Raw genomic sequence first — 25,247 nt, 5'->3', positions numbered from 1 at the left:
GAAGACCAAAGCAGGAGGCATCACAATCCCAGACTTTAGCCTCTACTACAAAGCTGTAATCATCAAGACAGCATGGTATTGGCACAAAGACAGACACAAAGACCAGTGGAATAGAATAGAGACTCCAGAATTGGACCCACAAAAGTATGGCCAACTAATCTTTGACAAAGCAGGAAAGAATATCCAATGGAAAGCAGACAGTCTCTTTAACAAATGGTGCTGGGAGAGCTGGACAGCCACATGCAGAAGAATGAAACTAGACCACTTACTTACACCATTCACAAAAATAAACTCAAAATGGATAAAGGACCTGAATTTGAGACAAGAAACCATCAAAACACTAGAGGAGAAAGCAGGAAAAAATCTCTCTGACCTCAGCCGCAGCAATTTCTTACTTGACACATCCCCAAAGGCAAGGGAATTAAAAGCAAAAATGAAGTATTAGGACCTCATGAAGATAAAAAGCTTCTGCACTGCAGAGGAAATAATCAACAAAACTAAAAGGCAACCAACGGAATGGGAAAAGGTATCTTTAAATGACATATTGGACAAAGGGCTAGTATCCAAAATCTGTAAAGAACTCACCAAACTCCACACCTGAAAACAAATAATCCAGTGAAGAAATGGGCAGAACACATGAATAGACACTTCTCTAAAGAAGACATCCAGATGGCCAACAGGCACATGTAAAGATGCTCAATGTCGCTCCTCATCAGGGAAATACAAATCAAAACCACACTCAGATAGCACCTCACACCAGTCAGAGTGGCTAAAATGAACAAATCAGGAGACTTTAGATGTTGGCGAAGATGTGGAGAAACAGGAACCCTCTTGCACTGTTGGTGGAAATGCAAACTGGTGCATCCACTCTGGAAAACAGTGTGGAGGTTCCTCAAAAAATTAAAAATAGATCTACCCTATGACCCAGCAATAGCACTGCTAGGAATTTACCCAAGGGATACAGAAGTGCTGATGCATAGGGGCACTTGTACCCCAATGTTTATAGCAGCAGTTCAACAATAGCCAAATTATGGAAAGAGCCTAAATGTCCATCAACTGATGAATGGATAAAGAAGGTGTGGTTTTTATATACAATGGAATACTACTTGGCAATGAGAAAGAATGAAATATGGCCTTTTGTAGCAACGTGGATGGAACTAGAAAGTGTTATACTAAGTGAAATAAGTCATACAGAGAAAGATAGATACCATATGTTTTCACTCTTACGTGGATCTTGAGAAACTTAACAGAACACCATGGGGGAGGGGAAGGGGACTAAAATAGAGAGGGAGGGAGGCAAAGCATAAGAGACTCTTAAAAACTGAGAATAAACTGAGGGTTGATGGGGGGGTGGGAGGGAGGGGAAAGTGGGTGATGGGCATTGAGGGCACCTGTTGGGATGAGCACTGGGTGTTGTATGGAAACCAATTTGACAATAAATTTTGTATTAAAAAAAATAAATGAACAAACGTTAAAAAATTTTTTAAAAAATGAAAACACATATTCATGTATTAATTGTATATATTTTGAAGTGGGAAATAAAATTGCTATTCTTAACCAACTGAGCCACCCAGGCACCCTAAAATTGCTATTCTTAACATTCATCTGCTTTTTATAGATGTTAAGTTTCTAATTATACAGGAGAAATTCTCTGTTAAGACTACAAAAAGAAGCATTCTGGATGGAAGGAAAGTCAAAGTAAGCTAATACTGAATCTGCAGTATCTATGACAGCTGTAAAATGCAAGTACCCTAGTGAAAAACACAAAGGACATAAAATAGCCAGAAGTCAGGATAATAGAATAAAAACTCTAATCCTGATTACAAGAAAACACCCTCCAGCTGTTTTAGTGAAACACTGGAGGAGTGACTGCTCTTCATCTCTCAATCTTTGTTCTGGAACAAAGGGGTAAATGGTCAAGGACTGTGGAGACATTTGAGATCATCTCTCCCAATGTTATCACCATATGTGAAAAAGGCAAGGTTCAACTGACTGCCTACCACACTTCTGAGTTCTGTTAAGAGTCTAGGAAATGGCTCTAGTTATACTATTAGAATCCAGTTCTGCTATTAACTAATTTAGAGAATGCATTTCTAATTTAGTGAATGTATCCATAAACAAATTCCACCCTGTCAACTTTTATTTTGCCAATGCAAATTTACTTCATTTAAAAATAAAAGATATAAAAGTTATACGTATTCTATAAAGATTCTAGAAAATAAAACACCCTAGGTCCAAACCAGTGCTTGCTCTTTGGTAACTAAGTCTCTTGTGTATGGACTTGTAATCAGTAAATAACTAATGACTAGTCTATCTTTACACCATGTGCCTTTCTAGCCCCTCCATGCTATCCCACATGACCACTCTAATTTTGGTTCCTAGTATTTCATGTCTCCGTAAGATTTACTATAAGACTACTTACCTGCAGTCTTTCATTATCTAATCTATCCTATGTAATGCTGCCAAGGAGAATGAAAAGCACTACTCAATTCTGGCTTCCAGACCTTCTCACAAAGTGCCCAAGTAAGATAGTTATGCTGGTCAGCAACCTGGGAAGCAATATAATTACTTCACTCTGAATGCAGCCTTAGGAATGATAGCATGGCCTCTTAAGACGTGGCTGGCTGATAGAAATGAAAGCAGGCATGTGCAGAGGAAGGAAGACAGAAAAAGCCTTTTGCCTTTCCTTACTGGTGCTACTTAAACCTTTCAGTTTATCTAATTCCTGTCCACTGATGTTGGCCAAATAAACAATGCAAAGGATTGGGGTGGGGCGGGGGAGGTAAGTCCTGTGATAAGTCACTCTGGTAATGCAGGGAACACCTACTAGTATTCAAACCTAGAGTTGCTGAAAGGGACAACACTTTTCTTTACTCATTATGTATATAAAGCACCATAATAAATTTTAAACAAATACAATATAATTTGAGTCTCTAGTGTATCTGTATCCATTCTCTACATTTTACAGTTTCCAGAGTTTGGTAGCCCCATACATTTCTACATTTCTCTACCAATTTGGGGATTCTGTTATGTGCATTCATAAAGGGCGAGCTTATTTACCTTAATTATTCTGTACTATGTTTGGCACAGTTTCTTCTACATAGCCGGTAATAATTCAATATTTATGAAAAAAGAATGAGCTCTACGCAGTTTAGATATGATTGCTGAAAGACCAAAAATAATAACAGAATTCTTAAAAGTAAAAGTGCTTAATATAATGACAGTGGCAAACAATTCTATAGCACCTACTATGTGCCTCAGCTCTAAATTCTTCATTCCTTCTAACAATCTATGAGGTAGGTACTATTATCATTCCAAATTTATAAATGAGAGAAGTGAAGCACATAGAGTCATGATAACTATTCCAAGTTGACACAGAAAGCAAATTGCGGATGTGGGATAAACTGAGGCAGCCTGGCTGCCTTAATCACTGCACTACACTGTAAAGGTCCCAGGAAGCACAGTTAAATAGGAAAGTACTCATGTATGTAAAATCTGCTTATACATGAGTTTTATATCACCACAAAAGTATAATTTGATCAAAACTTATTCACTACTCTATTTTATAAACAGAGCTTACCTCCAAATGACATCATACACAGGGTCAAGACACACACCGAATCCTTGCAGATCCTCTTGTTCAGAGTCATTAAAAGTTTTACAACTCCCATCCACTTTATTGATCAGAAGACATTTAAATGGAGGAGGTTCTGACATAGAAGCAGGTACCAAGCCTTGAGGAAAGATATTTATACATCTTAAAAATGCATTACCCTTTTATATACCCTCAGCTTAGAAATTAAGTATTACTTATAAGGTAAGTATTATTATTACATCCATTTCACAGATGAGACAAAACTGAGATTTAAACAGATTAACTAAACATTTTTAAGTAATAGAATTAGGACTAAAACCTCAGGTGGTCTAAATCCACAACACATGCTCTTAAAATCTATATTACCCTATTATATAATTATTTATGGTATCACAGACACAAGTATAGATTGATACCTACAGATGGAACTTCAAAGTTTGACTTACATAACCTTTCATAAAAATTAATTTTTACCATTTATCTAACCAAAAATTCCTCCTTCCAACACAGGGTTTATCCTACTTCAATTTGGTTCATATTTCCACGACTCCCTAGCTTATAAATACTCTTATAAACACAGACACTTAGAAGCTTCTTTAAAATTTCTTCAAACAGAAAGAAAACAAAAAGCTCTAAGACATATCTAATGATAAGGAAAGATGATGAATCATTTATTATCAATCAAGAAAATGATTTTGGGAAGGACGTTTTTTAGGGATATTACCTATTATGTGTTTACTGGCAAAAATTTCTGATGTAGCAAGTACATGAGAATTAATAAGTGCTTCATCAATTCGTAAGAAAGTCTGATCCCCACTTGCACCTATCCAGGTAGCTTTTCTTCCATATTTTGATCCAATATTAGGCATGGGAGCTGGTTTTGCATTCCAGTATGGCACATCCAAAATTGGTCTGCCAAGTTGTCCTTTCTAAAAAATTAAATAAACCATAATAACAACATTATTGGATAAAAAAATATCTGATTTTTTATAAAATTAAGAAGACAGTAGACAAAAATAGCTCTATGAAAAATTATTCTTTATTTACTGTTAGCACTTTTACTTATTAATGACATTCATGTGAAATTTGGACCAAAATTTATAAAGAAATAAAATAATTTCTATTATTCTTAGAAACTCTGCCCCTAATAAGCCACAAAATGCATTATTAAAAAACAATAATAAAGCTAAATATTTTCCATGCAAGAAATCTCCCTGAAATATTGTCTTTACCTACATTTAAATGGAAAGTACAATACACAACATGTTAAAAAAAATTAGTATTACAAATTGTTCATTTAAAAAATTCACTTTGAAAAAAATCACTGTGATATTGACAGTATACAATGAAAGTCACTATTAAAATCACAGTCTGAAAATATTTGAGTAAAGGCCAAAATAATGAATACTACAACTTGTGAATATAATTTGAAAATTAAGTATGTTCACATGATCATGTGTTAGTAAGTTATTTCACTTATGTTTCAAGATAAACAGCAGAAACAATGTTAAGGAATGGTATCTTAAGTAAATAATTGTTAACTTATTTAAAACTATGGCTGTCCACAGGTACTAAATTAGGTAAGAGTTTAATTTAAAAAATAAGAGGAAGCCTTTCTCCACTAAGCTAGTAGCTATAAAAGAATGCTGATGGTGGATACGTAAACATTCAACCACCCCAGGCTCAGGAGCTTGCCCTCCCCCCACAAAAACTTCCCTTCCAAAAACCCTCTGGAGGGTGGAAAATGCTGGATCTTGACTTCCAGAGCATCATTGTCTGTAAGTAATGGGAATGAGAAACCATTAGCAAAAAAGCTGAAGAACAAGGGAGTCTGGAGCACTATAAACAGCCTGGTTAATTCTCACTCCAACTATTAGGTTTCTAGTGAGTTCTATCACTCCAACATCATAGCAAGAAACCACAGCCACAAAGTGACTGCAAAAGCAATAGAACTTCAATCCCTGGGCTGAGCCAGGGGAAGGAAAAGTGGCAAGCACAGGAACAGAGAAGCCAAAAAAACCCTGATGTTTATTCTCAGCTTCTTTCAATGTCTGTTCTTATTTTTTGACAAAAAAACACAAAAACAAAAAAAAAAACACAGAACAAACAAACAAAAAAACCCCATAAGAATGTGAACAGTGAGCAAAATATATCATATTCAAGGACATTATGCTTTCAGAAGAAAAATAATTCTATCTGTCATTAACTACCGAAATAAGTATCTACTCCCTTACTATCAACCAACTAATGTAAAGAAAAGCAGTGCAAAAATACAACGGATGCCTGGACAACCCCAGGCATTCAGAATGTGGCTACACATAAACCATATTTAAATTCATGAAAGTTCACAACTAGAACTTCTAGGGGTAGAGGACAATAATGGTTGTCTGATTTCAAATATTACCATTCACAATCCCCCCTCCCCCACAAAACAATATAAAAACCAATACACAGGGCAAAGAAAACCACACATCACTCAAGCCTTCAGCAGTATTAGGAAATAGCAGATCTGCTGACCTTTAAGTCACCTGTAACCAGAGGAAAAAAACAAATTCCAACCATTTTCTCCACCCACCTGCCACTGCAAGTTGGAGGGGGTGAAGCCTGCAAAAGGGGTGGCTTGAGAAAAAGAGATGAGTACAGAGGACTTGGAAAAAGCACTGGTAAAATCATCTACCCAAAGAGAAAACCTAACCCTTAATGTCAAAACACTAAATGTAGGTTAAGGGCTTGAAGGTTCACAGCACCAGCTACAGGAAAAAGGCTTCAAAGTGTGCAGGGCCACTTCTCACCCATCAGACTGTCACGAATTAAAAGGCATGACAGTGCATTGTGTTGGCAAAGCTGTGGAGAAACAGGTATTCTCATCCATTGCTGGCGAGAATACAAAACAGAAGGGAGTTGTTAATATCTCACAAAACTACACAGGCACTAACCTTCAACCCAGCAACCTTACTTCTAGAAATTTACCTCAAAGATACACCTCTAACAGTATTTATTGTTTTGTTGCAAAATATTGGAAAGCACTTAAATGTCCAAGCATAAGAAACTGACTGAATAAAATATAGTATATATGTACAATGTACTATGCAGAAATAAAAAAAAAGAATAAGAAAGATCTCTATGAACATGGAGTGATTTCCAGGAAATACAGTACAGTAAAAAGGGCAAAGTGCAGAAGAGCATATATAAAATGCTACCTTTTGAAAAATAAAGAAGGGGAAATAATTATAGATACATGTGTTACATACATACGCATACATATATGCACACAAACCTGTATCTATACAACGCAGATGTAGACAGTGTATGTGTGTACTTATTTATTTATTAATCCTACAAGAAACTCAGGAAGGATAAACTGGAAAACAATGAAGTTTATTACTTACAAGCATGAAGTAAAACGGATAGGGGGGAAATGACATTTGACAGAGTATATACTATTTTTGCATAACTTAACTTTTAGAAACATGTCAATGTTCTACATATTCAAAAAATAAAATTACACCTAAGGATATGAGAAGAGGGATCCTAAAACTAAAACAAATTGAAACAGTGCATTGGGCCACAAGCCTCTCTCCTTGGAAGTCTGAGAGCTCAAAGGGGGCATGACATGTCAGATGTCAGCATTTTAACCTGTGTATTCCCAGGAAGGGCTAGGGGGCCTGTTACCACAGGGAGAAGAAGGAGGCCACTGTGTAACAGTCTTCTGCATCTGCCCCTTTTCTACTACTGCTGACACCCCTCGGGAGCCTCATTCATTGTTTGAGGACGAAGTGATCTCCTCCATGCTGAAAGGTCATCTCTCTTTCTCCCTTAGCCCCTGACATCAGATCTTACTCACTTTACAGAGATGAACCCCTGCCCCAGGACAGGGTGAGACAAATGGATCTGAAAAAGGGCTTGTTTTCAGAAACAAGGGGAAGAAGGGTAATCCTTGGCTGTTGCTGCTCTTCACAAAGAATCTGTTATTTGTACCTATTCTTATTAATATTAACTATTTTTTAAAATGAAACAAAAAGCAAACTGAAGCAAATGAATCCAATACTATTCCAAAGGAATAACATAATTCCACTGAACTGGGGTAAGAAGAAAAACCCACGTGACTTATAAACACAATACTTGACTTTATACCTTTAGCTTTGGGGAGGGACACAGGTTAAAGGGGGCAGGAGCAAGAGGGACAGAAAATCATGAACTCCTTTCAGTGAGTTTGTGTTTATAGTGGTGAGGGGAAAATCAAATATGAAACTATTTTACCCATATTTTAGGACTGACTGAATGAGAAAGAAATGTATTGATATTGTTAGAAGCCAAAATTCTTACAGTGGAAAAAGGAAACAAAACAAACATGGAATGGGTCAAGGTAAGAAAGACCCCTATAGGGATGGAATGGAATTAGAGGTACTGACTAGTATGGGCTTATGATTTCTAAAATACTTACATGTATAGATATATGTACATATATGTGTACTGGGGATATAAAGACACCCCACAGCAATAAATATACCTAGTGCTCAACTGGGTGTCTAATCCTATTCCCCACTAAAACAAACCTGCATTCTCAGAGAAATGGCTGATTTTAGGCTTACAGGTAAGCCTGAAACATCTTGTTATGCCAGGAAATAAGGAAATGCTCCCAAAAATGAAGGGGCATGTCACAAGAACACAGGAGCCAGCTTGAAGGGACTTGAATTGATGAAATACGAGACAATCGAAGCAACCAAATAATTAAGGACAGTAATGAAAAAAATACAAATACACGCATCTGTATGAAACAAGTAAGATGGGCTCTTGCTTACACTAAAATGCAAAGGGCCAATTGGTAAATGTGATGGCGTGCTGAAATTAGAAAATCATCTTTTTGCAACCGTTATAGTAAAGACTGGTCTAGGCAAGAATGGGATGCTAAAGCTAGGGGGAAACTGCATGAAAAGCAGGTACCCTACAACTGTCTTTTTAGTAGGACGCACTTAATTGAATCAATCCATAAATTCCTTATTAATTTCAAGGGAAAAAATACTAATTATGCAGGAGAGAAATTAAACATTTTCCAGGTAATCAAAAATTGCATCACCAATGAAGGGCAGGTGGGTATTTTGTGCCTCCAGATGTGATACCTGAGAAGAACACAACATCACTTACATAGTATTTTGGCTTGGAATGCACAACCTGAAATCTAAACATGAGAAAATAGCAGAGAAACAAAAATGAGGCTCATTTTATTAGGAAAAAAAAAAAAGTACCATATTCTTCAAAAACATCAATGTCATCATAATAGACAAAGAAGAGGTGTGGGTGTTGTACAGATTAAAGGAGACTAATGAGACATGATAATCAGATGCAATGACTGATCATAGATTAGAGGAGACCAAAAAAAAGTCAAAAAGTAATTACTGGATCAATCAAAAAAATATAAACTGAAGTATTCAAGAGTAAAGGGTCACAATATATGTAAAGTTATTCTTAAAGGATTCAGAAAAAAAAAAGTTTTACACACACACCCACAGAGTGTGTAAGGGACAATAAGAGCATGCATGTAAAAGTTATAAAGCAAATCAAAATGTTACCAATAGATGAATCTGGCTCAAGGGTATATGGGTGTTCTATGTACTACTCTTACTTTTTGCAACCTTTCTGTAGTTTAAAATTATTTCCAAATAAAAGATTCTTTTTTTTTTTTTTTTCCAAGTTTATTTATTTTGAGAGAAAGAGCAAGTGAGAGAGCATGGCAGGGGCAGAGAGAGGGAGAGAAAGAATCCCAAGAAGGTTCCATGCTGACAGCAGAGAGTCCAATGCAGGGCTCAAATTCATGAACCGTGAGATCATGACCTAAGTCAGACACTTAACCGACTGAGCCACCCAGGTGCCCGAAAAGATTTTTTCTTAAAGTTCACATTCACATTTTTGAAAAATCAATAGCTGCAAATTCCAACCCAGAAATTTAGGTTATAGAGTTGTAAACAGTTACCCATGACAGAGATGGTATAGGTTTTATGAGGCTTAAAGTCTTATGAGGCTTTTCCTTGATCTCTATTATGACCAAACTATACAAAACTCTCAGAGCATTTTTCACTCTTTTGACGTTTTGGCAAAAAGAGAGAAACAAACAGGCAAACAGAGGGAAACAGAGAGAGAGAGAGAGAGAGAGAGAGAGAGAGAGAGAGAGAGGAGAGGAAAAAGGAAACTATAATTTTAAATAAATCTATTAAGAAAACTAGGCCTTTAAGAAGTGCTAAGTTAGAAACAGTTGTATAGGTTAAGAAAAATCAATCTGTGCAAGCTAGTTGGGAAATACGCTTCCAAATGATAGAATTAGCTCTACTGAATGTTTAAAGAATTTTGACCTGGAATAACCATGTCCAATTCTAATACATTGTTAAATTTAATAAATTCTAATGCTATCCTGGAGAAGAAAGTTATTTCAAAGTAACGTCATTCAGGTCTTGTGTGCGCTAGATGTAGAGACAGGAAATATGCATATGCAATAATTATAACACAAGAATTTCACTGAAACCAGAAAAAACAGCTAACACAGACAAATTGTAAGGCAATGGTACAATGCAATACTATTAATGCTTAAAAAATTCCTTACAGAAAAACTTCCAAATGTGAAGACCTGTCCATCCATTAAAAGTACTGCCGTGTGGTTGCTGCCTGCAGTAACTTGTGTGCTAGGGCCTGGCAGTGCTTGAACAAGGGTGGGACATCCCCTAGGTTAAAAAAAAAAAAAAAAAAATTAAGTCAATTTCTTACAGGCCTCAACTGAAATAAAAAGCAATAAATAAACATTGCAATAAGGAATCGAAGACATAAAAGGCACTAATAGTATATTTACTAAATACTTATTGAGGTACTATATGCCTGTTTCCACCTAGATCCACAAAGATGTAAAAGAGGTTATCACTGACTTCATAGAGATTATTAAAAAGATTTCCTAAATTTATTACTCTAATTATGGACACACAATCTCTGTCTTTTCTCAAAGACTGGTGCTACTTTTGCTTTTATAGCAAAAGTCATGTTATAAATATTTGTTGGATGAAATAAAAATCATACACAGCTTTAACAGGAACTATACAAAACAATCAATTTTATATTCTTTTTCCTACCTTTTTTTTACTGAGCTATAATTTTAGATTTTAATACAGTAATTAATGAAATCAGAGCGGGATATGATGAGAGGCACTACAACAGTGGCTAGAAGCTTAAACTCTAGAGCTAGATGAGATGGCCAGGGTGTGAACCCTGGCTCCAACAGCATTGTGACCATGACTTTGAGCAAGTTACTCATCTTTTTTGTGTTTTAGTTTTCTCTTCTATAACATGGAGGATAGTACTAACTAGTACCTACCCCATAGGCCTCCTACGAACAATAAAGAAGTTTATATATATCAAGTGCTTGGCTCAGTGTCCAGCACACAGTTAACACTGAATAAATGACACCCTCATATCCACTGTATCCATCCTTGTCCCCATCCTTGTATCACTTTACTAACCATTTATTCACCATTTTTAGTAATCATTATCTGTAATTAGAATAATCACTGTAGAAACAGTTGACACATAATAGGAACTCTGTTTCAGACAATTATGATACTTCAAATTTTTTAAAAATTACATATAGTATTTTTTTAATGGTTATTCAGGCTCCAATGAAAACTGAGTTGGAAAGGGCGAGACTAGCACCTGGAAACCTAGTTATGAAAATTTCACAATAATCTGGATGAGTTATGATAAAGGCCTGAACTAAAAACAGTATGGATTCAAAGAAATGAATGAGTATGATAGCTGTGTAAGGAACGGAACTGACTAGACTTGGCAGGAAGGTTTCTGCTTAAGCAGCAAGGCAGATGGTGGTAACATTCACTCAAGCTATGAAAATGAATGAGAGATCTAGGAAGACAATTAGAGCAAAGAAGAGATCCTAATTTTCATCATGAGTTTTTTCTAACACTTCAGGTATGGACAGACAGAGGAAGAAGAGCTCACAGCAATCTAGGACATAACAAAGAGGAAGCATGAACTCTGGGAAAATGTGGCACGAAGACAGTTACTGGAGGAGAAAGTTTCAAGAAGGGGGATATAATGTACATGCTAAACACTCCAGAGACACAAACAAGTGACCATGGGATTTAGCAAGGAAAAAGTCTCTGGTGGAAATAGGCACAACACTACAGGAGATGAGGCATTAACAGTGGGGCCAGAGACTATGCAAAACCTCTTCAAGAATCTCTGCCCCAAAACAGAAAAAAGAAAGGAGAACCAACAGCTAAAGAGGAAATGAAGCTCAATGAGGTTTTGTTCCTTTTAAAAAGACAGAAATTTAAGTTTACAAGAGTGAGTAAAGATAAAAAGGCTAAAGATACAGTTTAGACAGGAGAAATGAAACAGAACTAGATCCCTAGGGTAAAGGCTTCATAGCATGGACAAGAACAGGTCCTTCTTTCAAGGTAACACGAAAAGGAGCAAAGAAATAGTATGGATACAGGTAGGTGTGTAGAGTTGGTGGGCTGAAGAATTTTCTACCTAATGGTTTTTATTTTTGTAGTGATGTGAACAGAAGTCACATGCTGAGAGAAGAAGGAAATGGATAAGCAGAGAATATGAAGATTACAAAAAAGGGATGGTAAAGGGAACAAATAAATATCTAGACCAGGAGTTTTAACTCAGATCCAAAGGATTTCTAGAAAGCCTATGAGTGAACTTCAGGACATCCGTGAACCTCCTAAATTTATAAGCCAACTTTTTTTTTTTTAATTTTTCTTAACGGTTTTTTTTTGAGAGACATAGAAACAGAGCGCGAGCAGAGGAGGAGGAGGAGAGACAGTGAGGGAGACACAGAATCCAAAGCAGACTCCAGGCTCTGAGCTGTCAGCACAGAGCCTGGTGCAGGGCTTGAACTCACAAACCGTGAGATCATGACCTAAGCCGAAGTCAGGCAATTAACTGACTGAGCCACTCAGGTGCCCCATAAGCCAACTTTTATGTATATATTCTTATACCTACTGTTCTGAAGAGAGATCCCATATCTTTCATCAAATTCAAGAGATGTTAAACCAAATAGTCCCAAACCACAAAACAGAACAATTACTGCCCATTGTAGAAGACATGGTTGAATCTGGAAATCATTTAACAATCTGCACATATATGGTGATTTACGTTTTTCCAGAAGTCTAAGTTAGATATGGAAAATATGGATAGATTGATTCATGCAGGAAGTTTTGCCATGCCCTATTATCAAGACCAAGAGGGCAAAAAAACTGAGGTTGCTGGTAAGAGTATAGGTGAAAAGAATCCATAACAATCTCTAAGTTGGGTAGAAAATAAAGTAAAAAAGGTCAGAGAGTAAAAATGTAGAGGGTAGTGGGGAATGAAGTACTGATAAAGTCAAAGGCCAAGTAAAGTAAAGCTATCATCAGACTATGAGCTTTTTATAAACTTAGGAATTCAGAGTTAGAGCTGTGCTTGATCCAAGATGGGTCTTGGAAATAACCACCATGAATGTGGAAGTAAAGTTTACTAGATACAAGGTGCCAAGATAGGTATAGTGTATGGGACCATTCTCATGGATACTGAAGTCACTCATGAATGGGACAAGACTCAGAGACAGAAAACACTGTGAACCAGATACTAAATTTTCAGTGAATGAAAGGCAATGACTGAACGGTAGGTAATAAAAGGGAGTACAACAGAATGATCTTGCCTCAAAAGAGCGGTAGTTTTTTGACTTGAGGATGGAGTAACATGGCCAAGAATAGTAGTGAAAGGTAAATCATTTTCAACTCTGAGCTATAGAGACTTTTGCCAAAAAGACAACTGTCCATTCAAAGGGTTATACGGTAAACTAATGCTCTCTAACAGAAATGTCCACTAACAAAGAATGAAGGGGACGTTCTTATATCTGTTAACTTATCTGCAATTTTGCAAAGCACTTTCGCATAAACTGTATAACTGATTATCAAAATAACTCTATAGGTAGATCTGAAGAGCTCAAAGCATCTTCCCAAGAGCCGGTAGCAGACCTTCTAATACATAGTCTTTGAACTCTTTCCATAATATTAGTGAGCCCATTTATTGTTTTGAAAACACAAGAACAGAAAAGAAAGATCACGTGTGTATGTTTGTATGCATGTGTGCACACTAGGCATTTCACATACACTGAATTGATTCTTCCACAATCCTATGGGATATTTAAACTAAGGTCTAGTAAACTGCAGTCAGTCACATAGTTGGTAGGAGATGAAGATTTCAACCTTGTCTAAATGGTTCCAGATACTATGATTGGGTAATAAATATACTAATACAGAATGCAGTCAGGATAGCAAGAAAAAGATGAAACTCAAAAATACTATAAGAATGATCAAAATTCTACTGGAAAACAGAGAATTAAAGTATCTAAACTATATAATCTCTTTGCAAATATCCAGGTTTAAGTTTACTGTAAATGGTTTAAGAAGAATACAGAATTCAGACATTTAGAAGCATCCTGAACAAAATAAACAAACTAAAAAGAGGGTTAGTAGACTCACGGCAGGAGTGAATATAGAAAAGCTCTCACAAACTTTCTGACATTCACTTTAAAAAGCAGCAGCTAACAGCACTGAGCACCTACTATGGACTAGGCCCTATACTAAGTGACAGGCATTACCCTCCTGAATTCTCACAACAACCTTCTGAAGGAAATGTACTTACTCCAATTAAACAGAGAAAGAAATTGAGACAAAGGAAAGTTAAGAAACGTGGCCACGGTCATATAGGCACCAAGTGATAGAATCAGGACCCAAACTGGAGAATGAACTCAGTCATTCTGCCAAGACAACACATTAAATAAAGAGACTATCAATAACATTTTTATTAATCTTTACCACAATGCACACTACAATATTTACTTTGCTTTAACCACACATAATCAATGTGTGCTATACAATAAATTCCAGTTAAAAGAACTTGATTACTATAAACTTTTAAAAATAACCTCCAACTATGTACTTTATTTCAACTAAATACCTATAAATGTTTTCTTTGTGGTAGTTAACATGTATGCTATAGGGGCTCTGTTCCTCCTGGGACTGTTCCTCCATAGAAGTGGCTAATTCATCTCTGAATCAATACCACAGGTCTGTGTCCTGCCTTCCAAGTCCCACATGGGCCCAGACAAACAGGGTAACTAGAGTGGTTACAAGAGAAAGTTTTGACTAATTTCTGTTTAACACACCAGGCACAGTGTGTAGGCATTGTTTACCCAGTTTAGCTCTTCCCACACCACATGTTACAACCTTCCAGTTACAACTCAATCAATGGAGCCAGGAATGAAAATGTACCTGTGGGGAAAGAACCATTTTGAGCAGTGAAAGCAAACTCCATCAGAGTTAAATCTTAAGAAACTCTGATATTTTGTCAACACTTAAACCTATCATATTTTTTGTGAAGATGATAAATTCAAGCTATTCAAAAATTCTCAGCAAACTGCTATAATATTATCACCTGAGCAAGTCACTGAAAATCAAGGGATGGTGCTCACTGATAAAATCAGGTCTACAAGACAATGTTTTTAGGTAACCTCTCATTTTAAAAGCTGACAAGAGCACCTTCTCTTTCAACAACCATTACACCTCAATGTAGTGTAGCAGAATCTTGTGCTTATGCTGTTCCTTCTACATATTTCACAGTTAATTGGGGCTGTGACTTGATTATAATCATGATTTTCACTGTTTCCCTCCCACTCAGTCAAGACCATGAAATACAGCTATTTGCCAATTATTTTCTGTGGAGTGGCATCCAAGTATAAAGTATGACTTGTGAAGAAATGCCATCTTGCTGCACATGATTGATGGTCCATCATGTCTAACTATAATGCACCCTTCTCAGCTTATATCATGACTACAAAATAAACACCAGTTCAATAACAGCGATGATGATGATGATGATGATGATGATGATGACAAACCGTCTTCTTCTGTGTCATGAGCCCCAATAAAGAACAGAAAAGTTGCCGAGTTCTTCCCCAGTCAAGTTACAACCCTGACTCAGTCTCTGCATATCACTGATGTCATCTAACTATAAAGCAAAACATCTGTTGCCTTCTAACACCTGTGATAGTAACTGTTCAACCCTGCAAGACACTGATATTTTATCATGTCCAATGTCCAATATCCAAATGCTATATCCAGTGACACTTGATGAACTGATTCTGCCAAAGACCTTTTTGCTGTCTTTCCAAGCACAATATTTGTCATTAAGACTGTGATAGTTTTTATGCTGACTACACTAGAATTAAATAAAAGAAAAAAAGTTGTGATAGTTTTACAGATCTTTTGACAAGAGTATCAAATATATGTTACACTTGTGTTTTTAATGAGAAATTAAACTCAATGATACCTTAATCATCTCTTCTCATTAGCAACAACATTCATCAAAGTAACTAAGGACACTACATTTCATACCCATTTTGTGTGCACTGCAAATGGATCTGACCTTGCTCTCTAAGGATAGACAGTGGTTCTTAATCGTGATACATATTAGAATCTGGAGAGCTCTTAAGAAAAAACTCTTGATCCTATCCACCACTGCCCTTGCCACCTCCATCCACCTCCCACCCTACCCCCACCTCCCAACACACACTTCTTGAGTATAGAATACAGAGGTAGGATACAAGCATGGGATTTTTAAAGTTCCCTAGGTAATTCCAATGTGCAGCCAGGATTAAGAATCACTGGGCTTTACCATATAAACAGCAATAATCACATCTTTGCCACAGTAATGGAGTAATTTGAGAAATAAAATGAAAATCCTGGATTTTATTTAATGACTAGCATAATTCACTAATTGTGAATGAGAAACCATATAGGTCCCGTTGATTCTGGCAGATACCTTATAACCACAAGGGAGAATGAGGCAGAGTAAAGATTCAAAAAAGAAAGAAGGTTCTTTTGGCAAAATGAATTGGTAAGTCAAGTCTGGCCTGAAAGTACCGTATATATATCTCCAGACTTGATCAATAAGCCTCGCTTCAATGGTGGGGCAGCCATGTACGTGAATCACTCAGATCTCTGACAACCTGCTCTGGGGAGCACAGCTGAGTGACAGCCTCAGATGATGTCCCTTTGGCTCCATGAGGCCATTCTTCCCCAGGGATGTTTCCAGCCTGTGTCTAAGCATGAAGAAGGTATAATACTGGGCCCTCCTGCCCAATCTGGGGCTCCTCCAAAGGCAACCTCAGCTTGAGGACACCCCAATGCCTGTCTGAAACTCTCAGAACTGCACTTCAATCTAGACACTTCCTACTCTATCCTTCTTCCCTCTTTTCCTTTCACAGGGGTCAGACCTATATATGTGTGTTTGACAGTTCTCTCTGCTCTTTCCCCTTTTATCCTCCACCGGAGTTTTCTCCCAATGAACCCTTTGCACATCTAATCCTGTCTTAGCAACTTCTTCTTGGAAGACCTGAACTAATAAAGATGGATTTTCTACACTTTTGACCAAAAGCTCTCTCACTATATTAAGCAGAATATGGATTCAGCTGCTATAATGAAAGCCAAAGTAATAGGGGCTTAAACATGATAGTTCATTTCTCTCAGGTAAGTATCTATTTTACTGTAAGGAGCTGATATGGCAGTTCAATGTTATCAGGAACCGAGACTATTTCTGTCTTGTAGCTCTGCTTTTCTTAATATATGGCTTCCAATTTATGATCACTATAATGACTTCTCCAGCTCCTGCCACCACACATGGACTCCAGGCAGCAAGCTGGGAGGGAAGAACAGGAGACGGAAGAGTACCCTCTCTTCCCTTTAACAGCATGATTCCAAAGCTGCACAAATCACTTTAATTCACAAGGCCATATCCTGCTGCAATGGAGGTAGGCAAATGAAGTCTTTAGCTGCATGGTCATGTCACCAACTAAAATTCTACTATCAAATGAAGTAGGGAAGAATGAGTATCAGGTGACATCTGGTAGTCTCCACCACAATCAGTTCTTCACTATGCTGGGTAAGCCAAAGCAGTTTCTCTGAGAGACCACAGGTTTTGTTTGAAAATTATTCAAACGCTTGAATGACTTCATGTTAATATTAGACCAAGATTTCAAAACAGACAACATCAAGGAATATGAATACATCTATTGCTTATTTTTTTAAATGCACTTCGGGGATATTCATTGCCTTTTCTATTGTCATGAACAACTTTTAAAAAGATAATAATTATTAAAAATATACTAGGATTTTGTGATAATCATAGCCACTCTTATATTTTAAATGTATAAAATGTAAATCAACTTTTCTCCTGGAACTACAAAATCGTTTAGCCCCACAAAAGCACTCAACCACAAAATCAAGATCTACCGATAATTTATGGGCCACATTTTGCAAAACAGTGGTATAAAAATACAATTTCAAGTGTAGAGATATATATTTAGAAAGAAAAAAGAAAAGTTAAAAAAAAAAGTATCTTCAAACAAAAAGAGTACCTGGAATTGACATCTCCATGTCCTAGCTGCCCGTGCTGCCCATATCCAAATGTGTAGACATCTCCATTTTCCATTAAAACCACTGAAACCAATATACAGAGCTTTATGTTTTTTCATCATATGCAGTTTATATTTTTATCACAATACTGAAAGCAGTATTCACTAAAATAGAAAGCTATTAAAAATGGGTAATTGACATCAACTGATGAATAGATAAAGAATATGTGCTATACATATATAATGGAATATTACTCAGCCATAAAAAAGAATGAAATCTTGCCATTTGCAACAACGTGGATGGAGCTAAAGAGTATAATGCTAAGCGAAATAAGTCAGTCAGAGAAAGACAAATACCATATGATTTCAGTCACATGTGGAATTTAAGAAACAAATGAACAAAAGGAAATGAGAGAGAGAGAGAAATCAAGAAACAGACTCTTAACTCCAGAGAACAAACTGATGGCTACCAGAGGAGAGGTGGGTGGAAGGATGGGTGAAATAGGTGATGGGGGTTAAGAGGTGCACTTGTCATACGAGCACCACGTGATTAAAGGAAAAACTTTAAAAAAATGGATAACTGAATCACAATTTATATTTAATAAGATAACATAATTTTAGTTCTGTAAAATATTTTTGTAGGTTATAAAAATGCATAATGTTTTTCTTAAAACATTTAAAATTTTTATAAAGGCCCTTTAATAACATTGATATTTAATAAGGAATAGGTTTGGACCAACTGTAAAACCTTTTTAATAATGAGTAGAAAATTCCACAGAAAATATTGTTCTCTTACATCTAGGATGATTATAGGTAGCAGATGAGTTTGAGCTTTGTACAATCATGCACAACATCAATGAAATGTCAGAACTTTAATATCTGTCAATGCCTTATCAAATAAGGAAATATATTTAGTACCAAAGAAATAATTTAACATTTTTTATTTTTATTAAGGTTGAATAGTACAATCTAGGCAATACAGGTCACATGTCAATAATTTACTAAGAACTTAATGATTTTCTACATTTTAAAAAAATAAAGAAATTTGTTGATACACATTTTTCATTGAACAGTAACAAAACATGGGATTAGGTTATAAAAAACAGGCTCCTAGAGTCCAGAGAGATTTTAGAGATTATTTCATCTTCAGGAGTTTCATTAATTGAATTATAACACAAGTCCATCAGAAGACAGATTTTAAAAGAGAGTCTGTAATAAATACAAAGTTTTTATAGATTTGAGAGAAACTGCCAAACTACTGCTTTTAACACACACTTAATAGACTACATTTGTCAAAACTAAGCAAATAAGTTACTTAGCACAATTGTAAAAATGCATTTATACCCTAAAGTTCCAGCTGCTACCTGAATGATGAAATCCACAGCTGACTTGTACCGCCCGGAGCTCACAATCAAATCGCACGGAGCCTGGAGGATATGTTGTGATTTTGCTTGCATCCTTTTCTCCTCGTTCTCCACTTCCATCTGTAAGTGTTATAATTTGTAATTAAGCCATTATTCATCTTCAAAATAAGATTTTAAATCAGTTTACTATGGAAGAACAAGAGAAAAATGTTAAGAGAAACAAGCAAGAAGAATCTGCAGCTGTTAGAAGGGATAGATCAAGAATCTACCTGCAAAGAAGCAATTTTGAAAAGATATACTACATACTTCTGTTTGCAAATATTGCTAAATCAATAAAAACAGAGATAAGATCTAGTTATGGATAAAACCTATTAAGCTAGTCAGTTATGCAATGTAAATGGGTCATAAAATTACACACATAACAAAATTCTAAATAGTTGACATGGGAAATTTTAGTTTGCTTAAAAATAACTGCATGCAAAGTCATTTAACAATTATTTTAAACAGTGATAGTGTTAGTACTAGCCATTTAAAAAAATATTCCTAGTCAACTTGCAAATGACTTACATTTCCCAAACATCTTAGAAGGCTAACCTGTCCATCAGTACTGCTACAGACTCAATTGAATTTTAAAAAATTTATAAAGACCAACAAGCTTTATCCAATATACTGTAATCTAATGGCTGACTCTTATTCATCTTTCCTGCCCCACTTTGCCCCTCAGCCATTCTACTTTGTGGTCTTCTTCTGGCCCCCAATGCCACTCTCACCCAAACCTTTCTGTTTCATTTCATCTTTCCTCCTCCCTCCTTTATATAATTTCCTCCCCTAAACTTGCTTCAGGCCTTCTTCTCTCCACCTAGTTTTTACATTTGACTTTGAATATTCTGGCATTCTGACCATAAAATAAAAACCACATTCCAGAATATAAAACTTTAGTTTGGAATGTGTAAATAAGGGAGGAAATTCTGTTTTTCCTAATCTAAGACTACACATCACTAAAATATGACCTCTATATCATCAAGATTCAAATTCCTTGTACATGGAATACATCTAATTCTGGAAGGAATTTCAAAAGGCTGATTAGTCTAAACCACTCTCTTGTGGTATAGCAACATTAAACAAGTGTGTATAATATGCAGATACACATGTGGATCCACAGACACACATTTTTAACTAAATCTGAATTTTTATTGACCACTTTAAAATGCCAGACAGAATAACATCAAACCATTTTATGTTCAATGTTATCCTTTCTTTTTAATCTAATATTTCTAACTTTTAGTAATAATCCAGTTAAGACAAGATTAGCCTAAATTATGACTTCTCTTTTTATAACTAAACAACTTTCTATCATTTCAAAAAGCTTTAAACTCTTTATAACACTAGGACAGTAAAACCTCACTAATTCGGAATAACACAGAATGGGTTGGCTCAGATGACTTACTAAAAAGGTCTTAATCATAGAATATTTGGGTAAAAATTCAGTTTTAATACTTTCAAGCAGTACAGATTATGGATGAAACTAAAGGCTACAATAAATAAAATGTGGTTACCTACATTATAATTCAAAATAGGCCTATATTACATAAAAATGTACCATAAACATAAAAGTCCTTTAACATACAAGAATTAATTGCTGGACCCAGAGGCTGAAGGCACGCTGAAGGAATCCTTCATTTCTTGAGCCCTTGGTTTGAAAAGCTAGTGATTTTAGACAGGTTTCCCCTTATAAGTATGACCCTGAAAATTCAGAGGAAGAAATTATTTTGAATTTTTTACTCAAAGAAGATAACAAATACTGCATCTGAAGTATAATAAATTCTGAATTAGTGAGAGGTTTTACTATAATAGGATAAAGAATGTGATTCCTCTTTTGCTAAATTATCTAATGTGGGTTTGCCAAATCAAATCTGCAAGAATGAATGGGCTAAAAAGAAAAAAAAAAAAACCCCACAACATTTTGTTTCACTCTGTCCAAAATGGAATACAATCTTAGTTCAGAGACTCCTCATCTTGGAAAGACAGGAAAGACAGGGCCTAAACAAAAGGAGTAAGTATCTTCTAATTATCTTTATCTCAATTGGTTAAAAATATCTAATTATTAAAACCAAATCTAATTTAATAGAGAAAACAAACTGTGTTCATATGATTTTGCCAGACTTAACTAAATTCAATATTACAAGTGTCATTCTACTTTATATAGATGTATTGATGCTTAATTAGAAGATTCTACCTTTGAGTTTAGCATTTTGCCCTCTCCCTTGAGTCAGAGATTAATTAATATAGACACAAATTCCACTATAGACACATAGCATCAGGGAAGGAGGAAAAAAAAAGCCTAGTAATTTACTGATTAAAATCACAGTGATTAAAAGAGTAGTAGTTGTTATTTAAAGGTAAAAAAAATACCAGAAACATTTTGTTCAAGTTTATATAAACAAACCTGTATCTAACTATTGAAAATAATCTCAATTATTACAGATGGTGAAAACATCACAAGTAAAAAAACAGAGATGAAGTTCTTGATCATTATCAGCAGTAGTGGCAGAATTTTTAAAATATATATCTGCATCTGGTATTTGATGTCAGTCAAAAAAATTAAATATGCTTCTAATAATTTAGAAATTTATAGGTTATCAAAGAAAAAAAAGGTACCTGATGAGTAGCCAAAAATTCAGTGTCAATTCAAGAATTAGCAAGTGAAATTCAGCAAGATTAATTTTGCTCAAGCTCCTTATTTAGTAAAGTGTTAATAAGCAGCAATAAAATTAATCTCACATTTGTAGGAAAAATAATTAGGTCTGAATATTCTTATAATTGGCCATTTAGGTAGAAGCATATCTGCATTTTCCCCTAATATGAGTGTGTTCATAGATATGTGATATTGAAACTATAATAGCTATAAAGTTTGGACAGGTATGTATCTAAAGTAATATATATACACATGTATATGTATATATATACACATACACACACACACACACACACACACACACTCTACACTATTTACGCATATTTGTGCACATACATAGAGAAAAGGAGATTCAGGAATTAAAGGACTTTAACTCTTAATTTTAATCTTTATTTAATCTCCACTTTTTTGGGTAATCTTAGAGCCATGCATATCACAAAATGTATCACAGAATACTGTGAGTACTTTGAGCAAAATCACTAAAATTAAACATCAAAGCAATTACCAACTACAATTTGCTATCTACTTGCTCTGTGCTTAAACACTGAAAATTTAAATAGCACAGTGGAGAAGTGCTTTTGGGCACTGAAGCCTAAGAGACTTCGACTGGAATCCTGGCTGTACTATTTGCTAGTATGAGGACAACAGGACACTGGGCCTTCTTTAAGTCTTAGCTTTCCCATCTATAAAAAAGCAATAATGATACATTACCTCACAAGGTCCTTATGAGGATTAAGTGAAATAATATATAAAAAGCGCTCAATCAATATTTACTATTGTTGCTTTTTAAAAATCAACACAATAATCCAATGATATCAGTATTGTGACTCCATTTTACAGCTGGGAAAACCAAGGCTTAGAAGGGTTAAGTAACCAGTCAAAAGTAATAAACAGTAGAGCAGTTTTGGAGTTTGATCGAAAATAAGGCTCATGTGTTTTACCGCCACCAAATGGCTGACATCTTCAATCTTTTATAAAAATCAACTAATTAATTACATAATTAACAAATCTCAAATCTGTGCCTTTTGGATAATTCTAAAAGAGAAAGCAAAGAATTCAATTCAAAGAATTAAAGCTAGTATTCATGGAGGATTTCTAATGGCAAGGAATATATATGTATATACAAACATACATAAAATCAGGAATTATCAATCCTATTTTTAAATAAGGAAAACTAAAGCCAAAGCAATTATAAAATTTATGAACAGCCATATATCCTAATTAATGACAAATCTGGGATTAAAACTGAGGCCTGATTCAAAAGTTACAAGGGTTACACCATGCCTTTCTAAACAGAAAATAGGTGTAAAATACACACAGATGTTTATCAGCGAGCCTTCGGATTTTCACATTGGTCACTTCAAGCCAGATTTCAAGACTGATCTCCAGAACAATTCAGATGTTCCTAACTAGGAGTACTACAAAAAAATGTTTTTCTACGTAAGGGACTAAAGAGCTGAAACAAATGTTAATCCAGGTATCTGTTTGAAATACGATCATATAGAAACAAATTACTCTGTTTTATGGATCATATGTTAGACTTATTAGCATATAACAAGACTTATATACTCTAGTTTGACTCTAGTCAAAATTTCCCTGGAACAGGATGGATTCTGTAACCTTCTCTGAATTCCTTTCAATCAGGCAGAAGCTCTCCAATTTTCCATCTTAGAACTCATTCCTGTTAACAATGAATCCACACTTGTTAACCTCCACACGCCCATAAAGTCACAGTCTAGGCAATTTTACCTATTACCATCCTATAGTTTGTACCACCAACGTATTTAAAGGTAAGATAGCACACACCAATTAATATAGTGAATTTCTCCGTGGAAGACAAACAGGGTAAGGAAAAAGAGAAAAATATACGTATTAAAAGACTGTGACTGTGGTTCTATATAGCAAGAGTAAAAGCAGTGTATGGTGAGGTGATTAAATGACAGGGACAGTGGGACTAATGGCACAAAGGAAGGGAGAATTTGTGGGTGTACAGGAATTAGTGGTAAATCAATACTCTACATAAAACAGCACCATTTGATATTACTTACTTACACTTTATTTTTTTATTTTTTTTATTTATTTATTTATTTTTTTTTTTTTAACGTTTATTTATTTTTGAGACAGAGAGAGATAGAGCATGAACAGGGGAGGGGCAGAGAGAGAGGGAGACACAGAATCGGAAGCAGGCTCCAGGCTCTGGGCCATCAGCCCAGAGCCCGACGTGGGGCTCGAACTCACGGACTCACAGACCGTGAGATCGTGACCTGAGCTGAAGTCGGACGCTTACCCGACTGAGCCACCCAGGCGCCCCGCTTACTTACACTTTAAATTCATTTTGGTGGTAAAGAGATGAAACTGTTTCAGTTATAAAACCATAAAACCTGATAAAAAACATATATGCATACACACAACTGGCTGTATACTGTAATACTACAAGTAGATCCTTCTGAAGAGGTTGCTACAAATACGCAGTCTGGTTATAAAATAAACCTGCAGCAGTTAAGATGGAACTATTGTTGAGTAATTTGTATAGTTAATCAATGAGACATTGTAATAAGTCTGTTTTGAATTTGTAACCCTAGTCTTCATTTGGCATTTCATCTTCAAATTCTGCAAAATAAAGATGTTTGGCCATAAGATAGCAACATGGAGCTGAAAAAATTTTAAACTGTTTCATGAAATGTGAACATTTAACTTCAGGTAAAGTGCTGGAAAAATTGCACTTTCCAATAACTGGGGGTTAAAAAAAAAAAAGACACGGAGAAAATCCATTCCAATAGTGGTGTAGTATAAAATATGAGATCAGAGATTCTGGCAATAAGATAGTTTACATAGTAAGTACATGGTAAATAGTGTTCCATTGATGTAAATATTTATGGCATTATTAGAGCACTCAGTAAATAAAACAACCACAAATTTTACTATGGTTAATCACATTAGATTTAAAATATTCTCAATTTTAATTTCTGTAGAATGTATCTTAAATAGTGCTCTACCTGTGCTTTGGCTAACAACAGGGGTTTTGTTTGTTTTGTTTGGTGGTTTTGCTTTGAGTGGCAAACTGATAAACCAAGAGAGGCAAATGTAAATAAAGTGAATTATAATATATTGCATGTAAAAGTTTAAAAA

General features: G+C 35.4%; 1 protein-coding gene across 17 annotated transcripts in view; it reads right to left on the bottom strand.

Annotated features, from left to right (window-relative positions):
- The window catches only part of MYCBP2 (MYC binding protein 2), a 284,243-nt gene that overhangs the window by 165,847 nt on the left and 93,149 nt on the right, over positions 1-25,247 (bottom strand). For 15 of the 17 annotated variants that reach the window (XM_053896509.1, XM_053896544.1, XM_053896144.1 and 12 more), the window contains 5 exons: positions 19,424-19,543; positions 18,063-18,144; positions 10,191-10,308; positions 4,320-4,524; positions 3,581-3,734 (listed from right to left, as the gene is read on the bottom strand). In XM_053896509.1, the coding sequence (XP_053752484.1) occupies positions 3,581-3,734; positions 4,320-4,524; positions 10,191-10,308; positions 18,063-18,144; positions 19,424-19,543 (679 nt within the window). Of the gene's footprint in view, positions 1-3,580; positions 3,735-4,319; positions 4,525-10,190; positions 10,309-18,062; positions 18,145-19,403; positions 19,544-21,050; positions 21,164-25,247 lie in introns of those variants that run through there. The other 2 variants (XM_053896594.1, XM_053896579.1) reach the window with 2 other exon arrangements.

Source organism: Panthera pardus, unplaced genomic scaffold, assembly GCF_024362965.1.
Source record: "Panthera pardus isolate Hobbes unplaced genomic scaffold, ASM2436296v1 HiC_scaffold_1, whole genome shotgun sequence".
NCBI lineage: Eukaryota > Metazoa > Chordata > Mammalia > Carnivora > Felidae > Panthera > Panthera pardus.
Note: the sequence above shows the minus strand (reverse complement) of the source record. Positions and strands in the feature narration are given on the sequence as shown.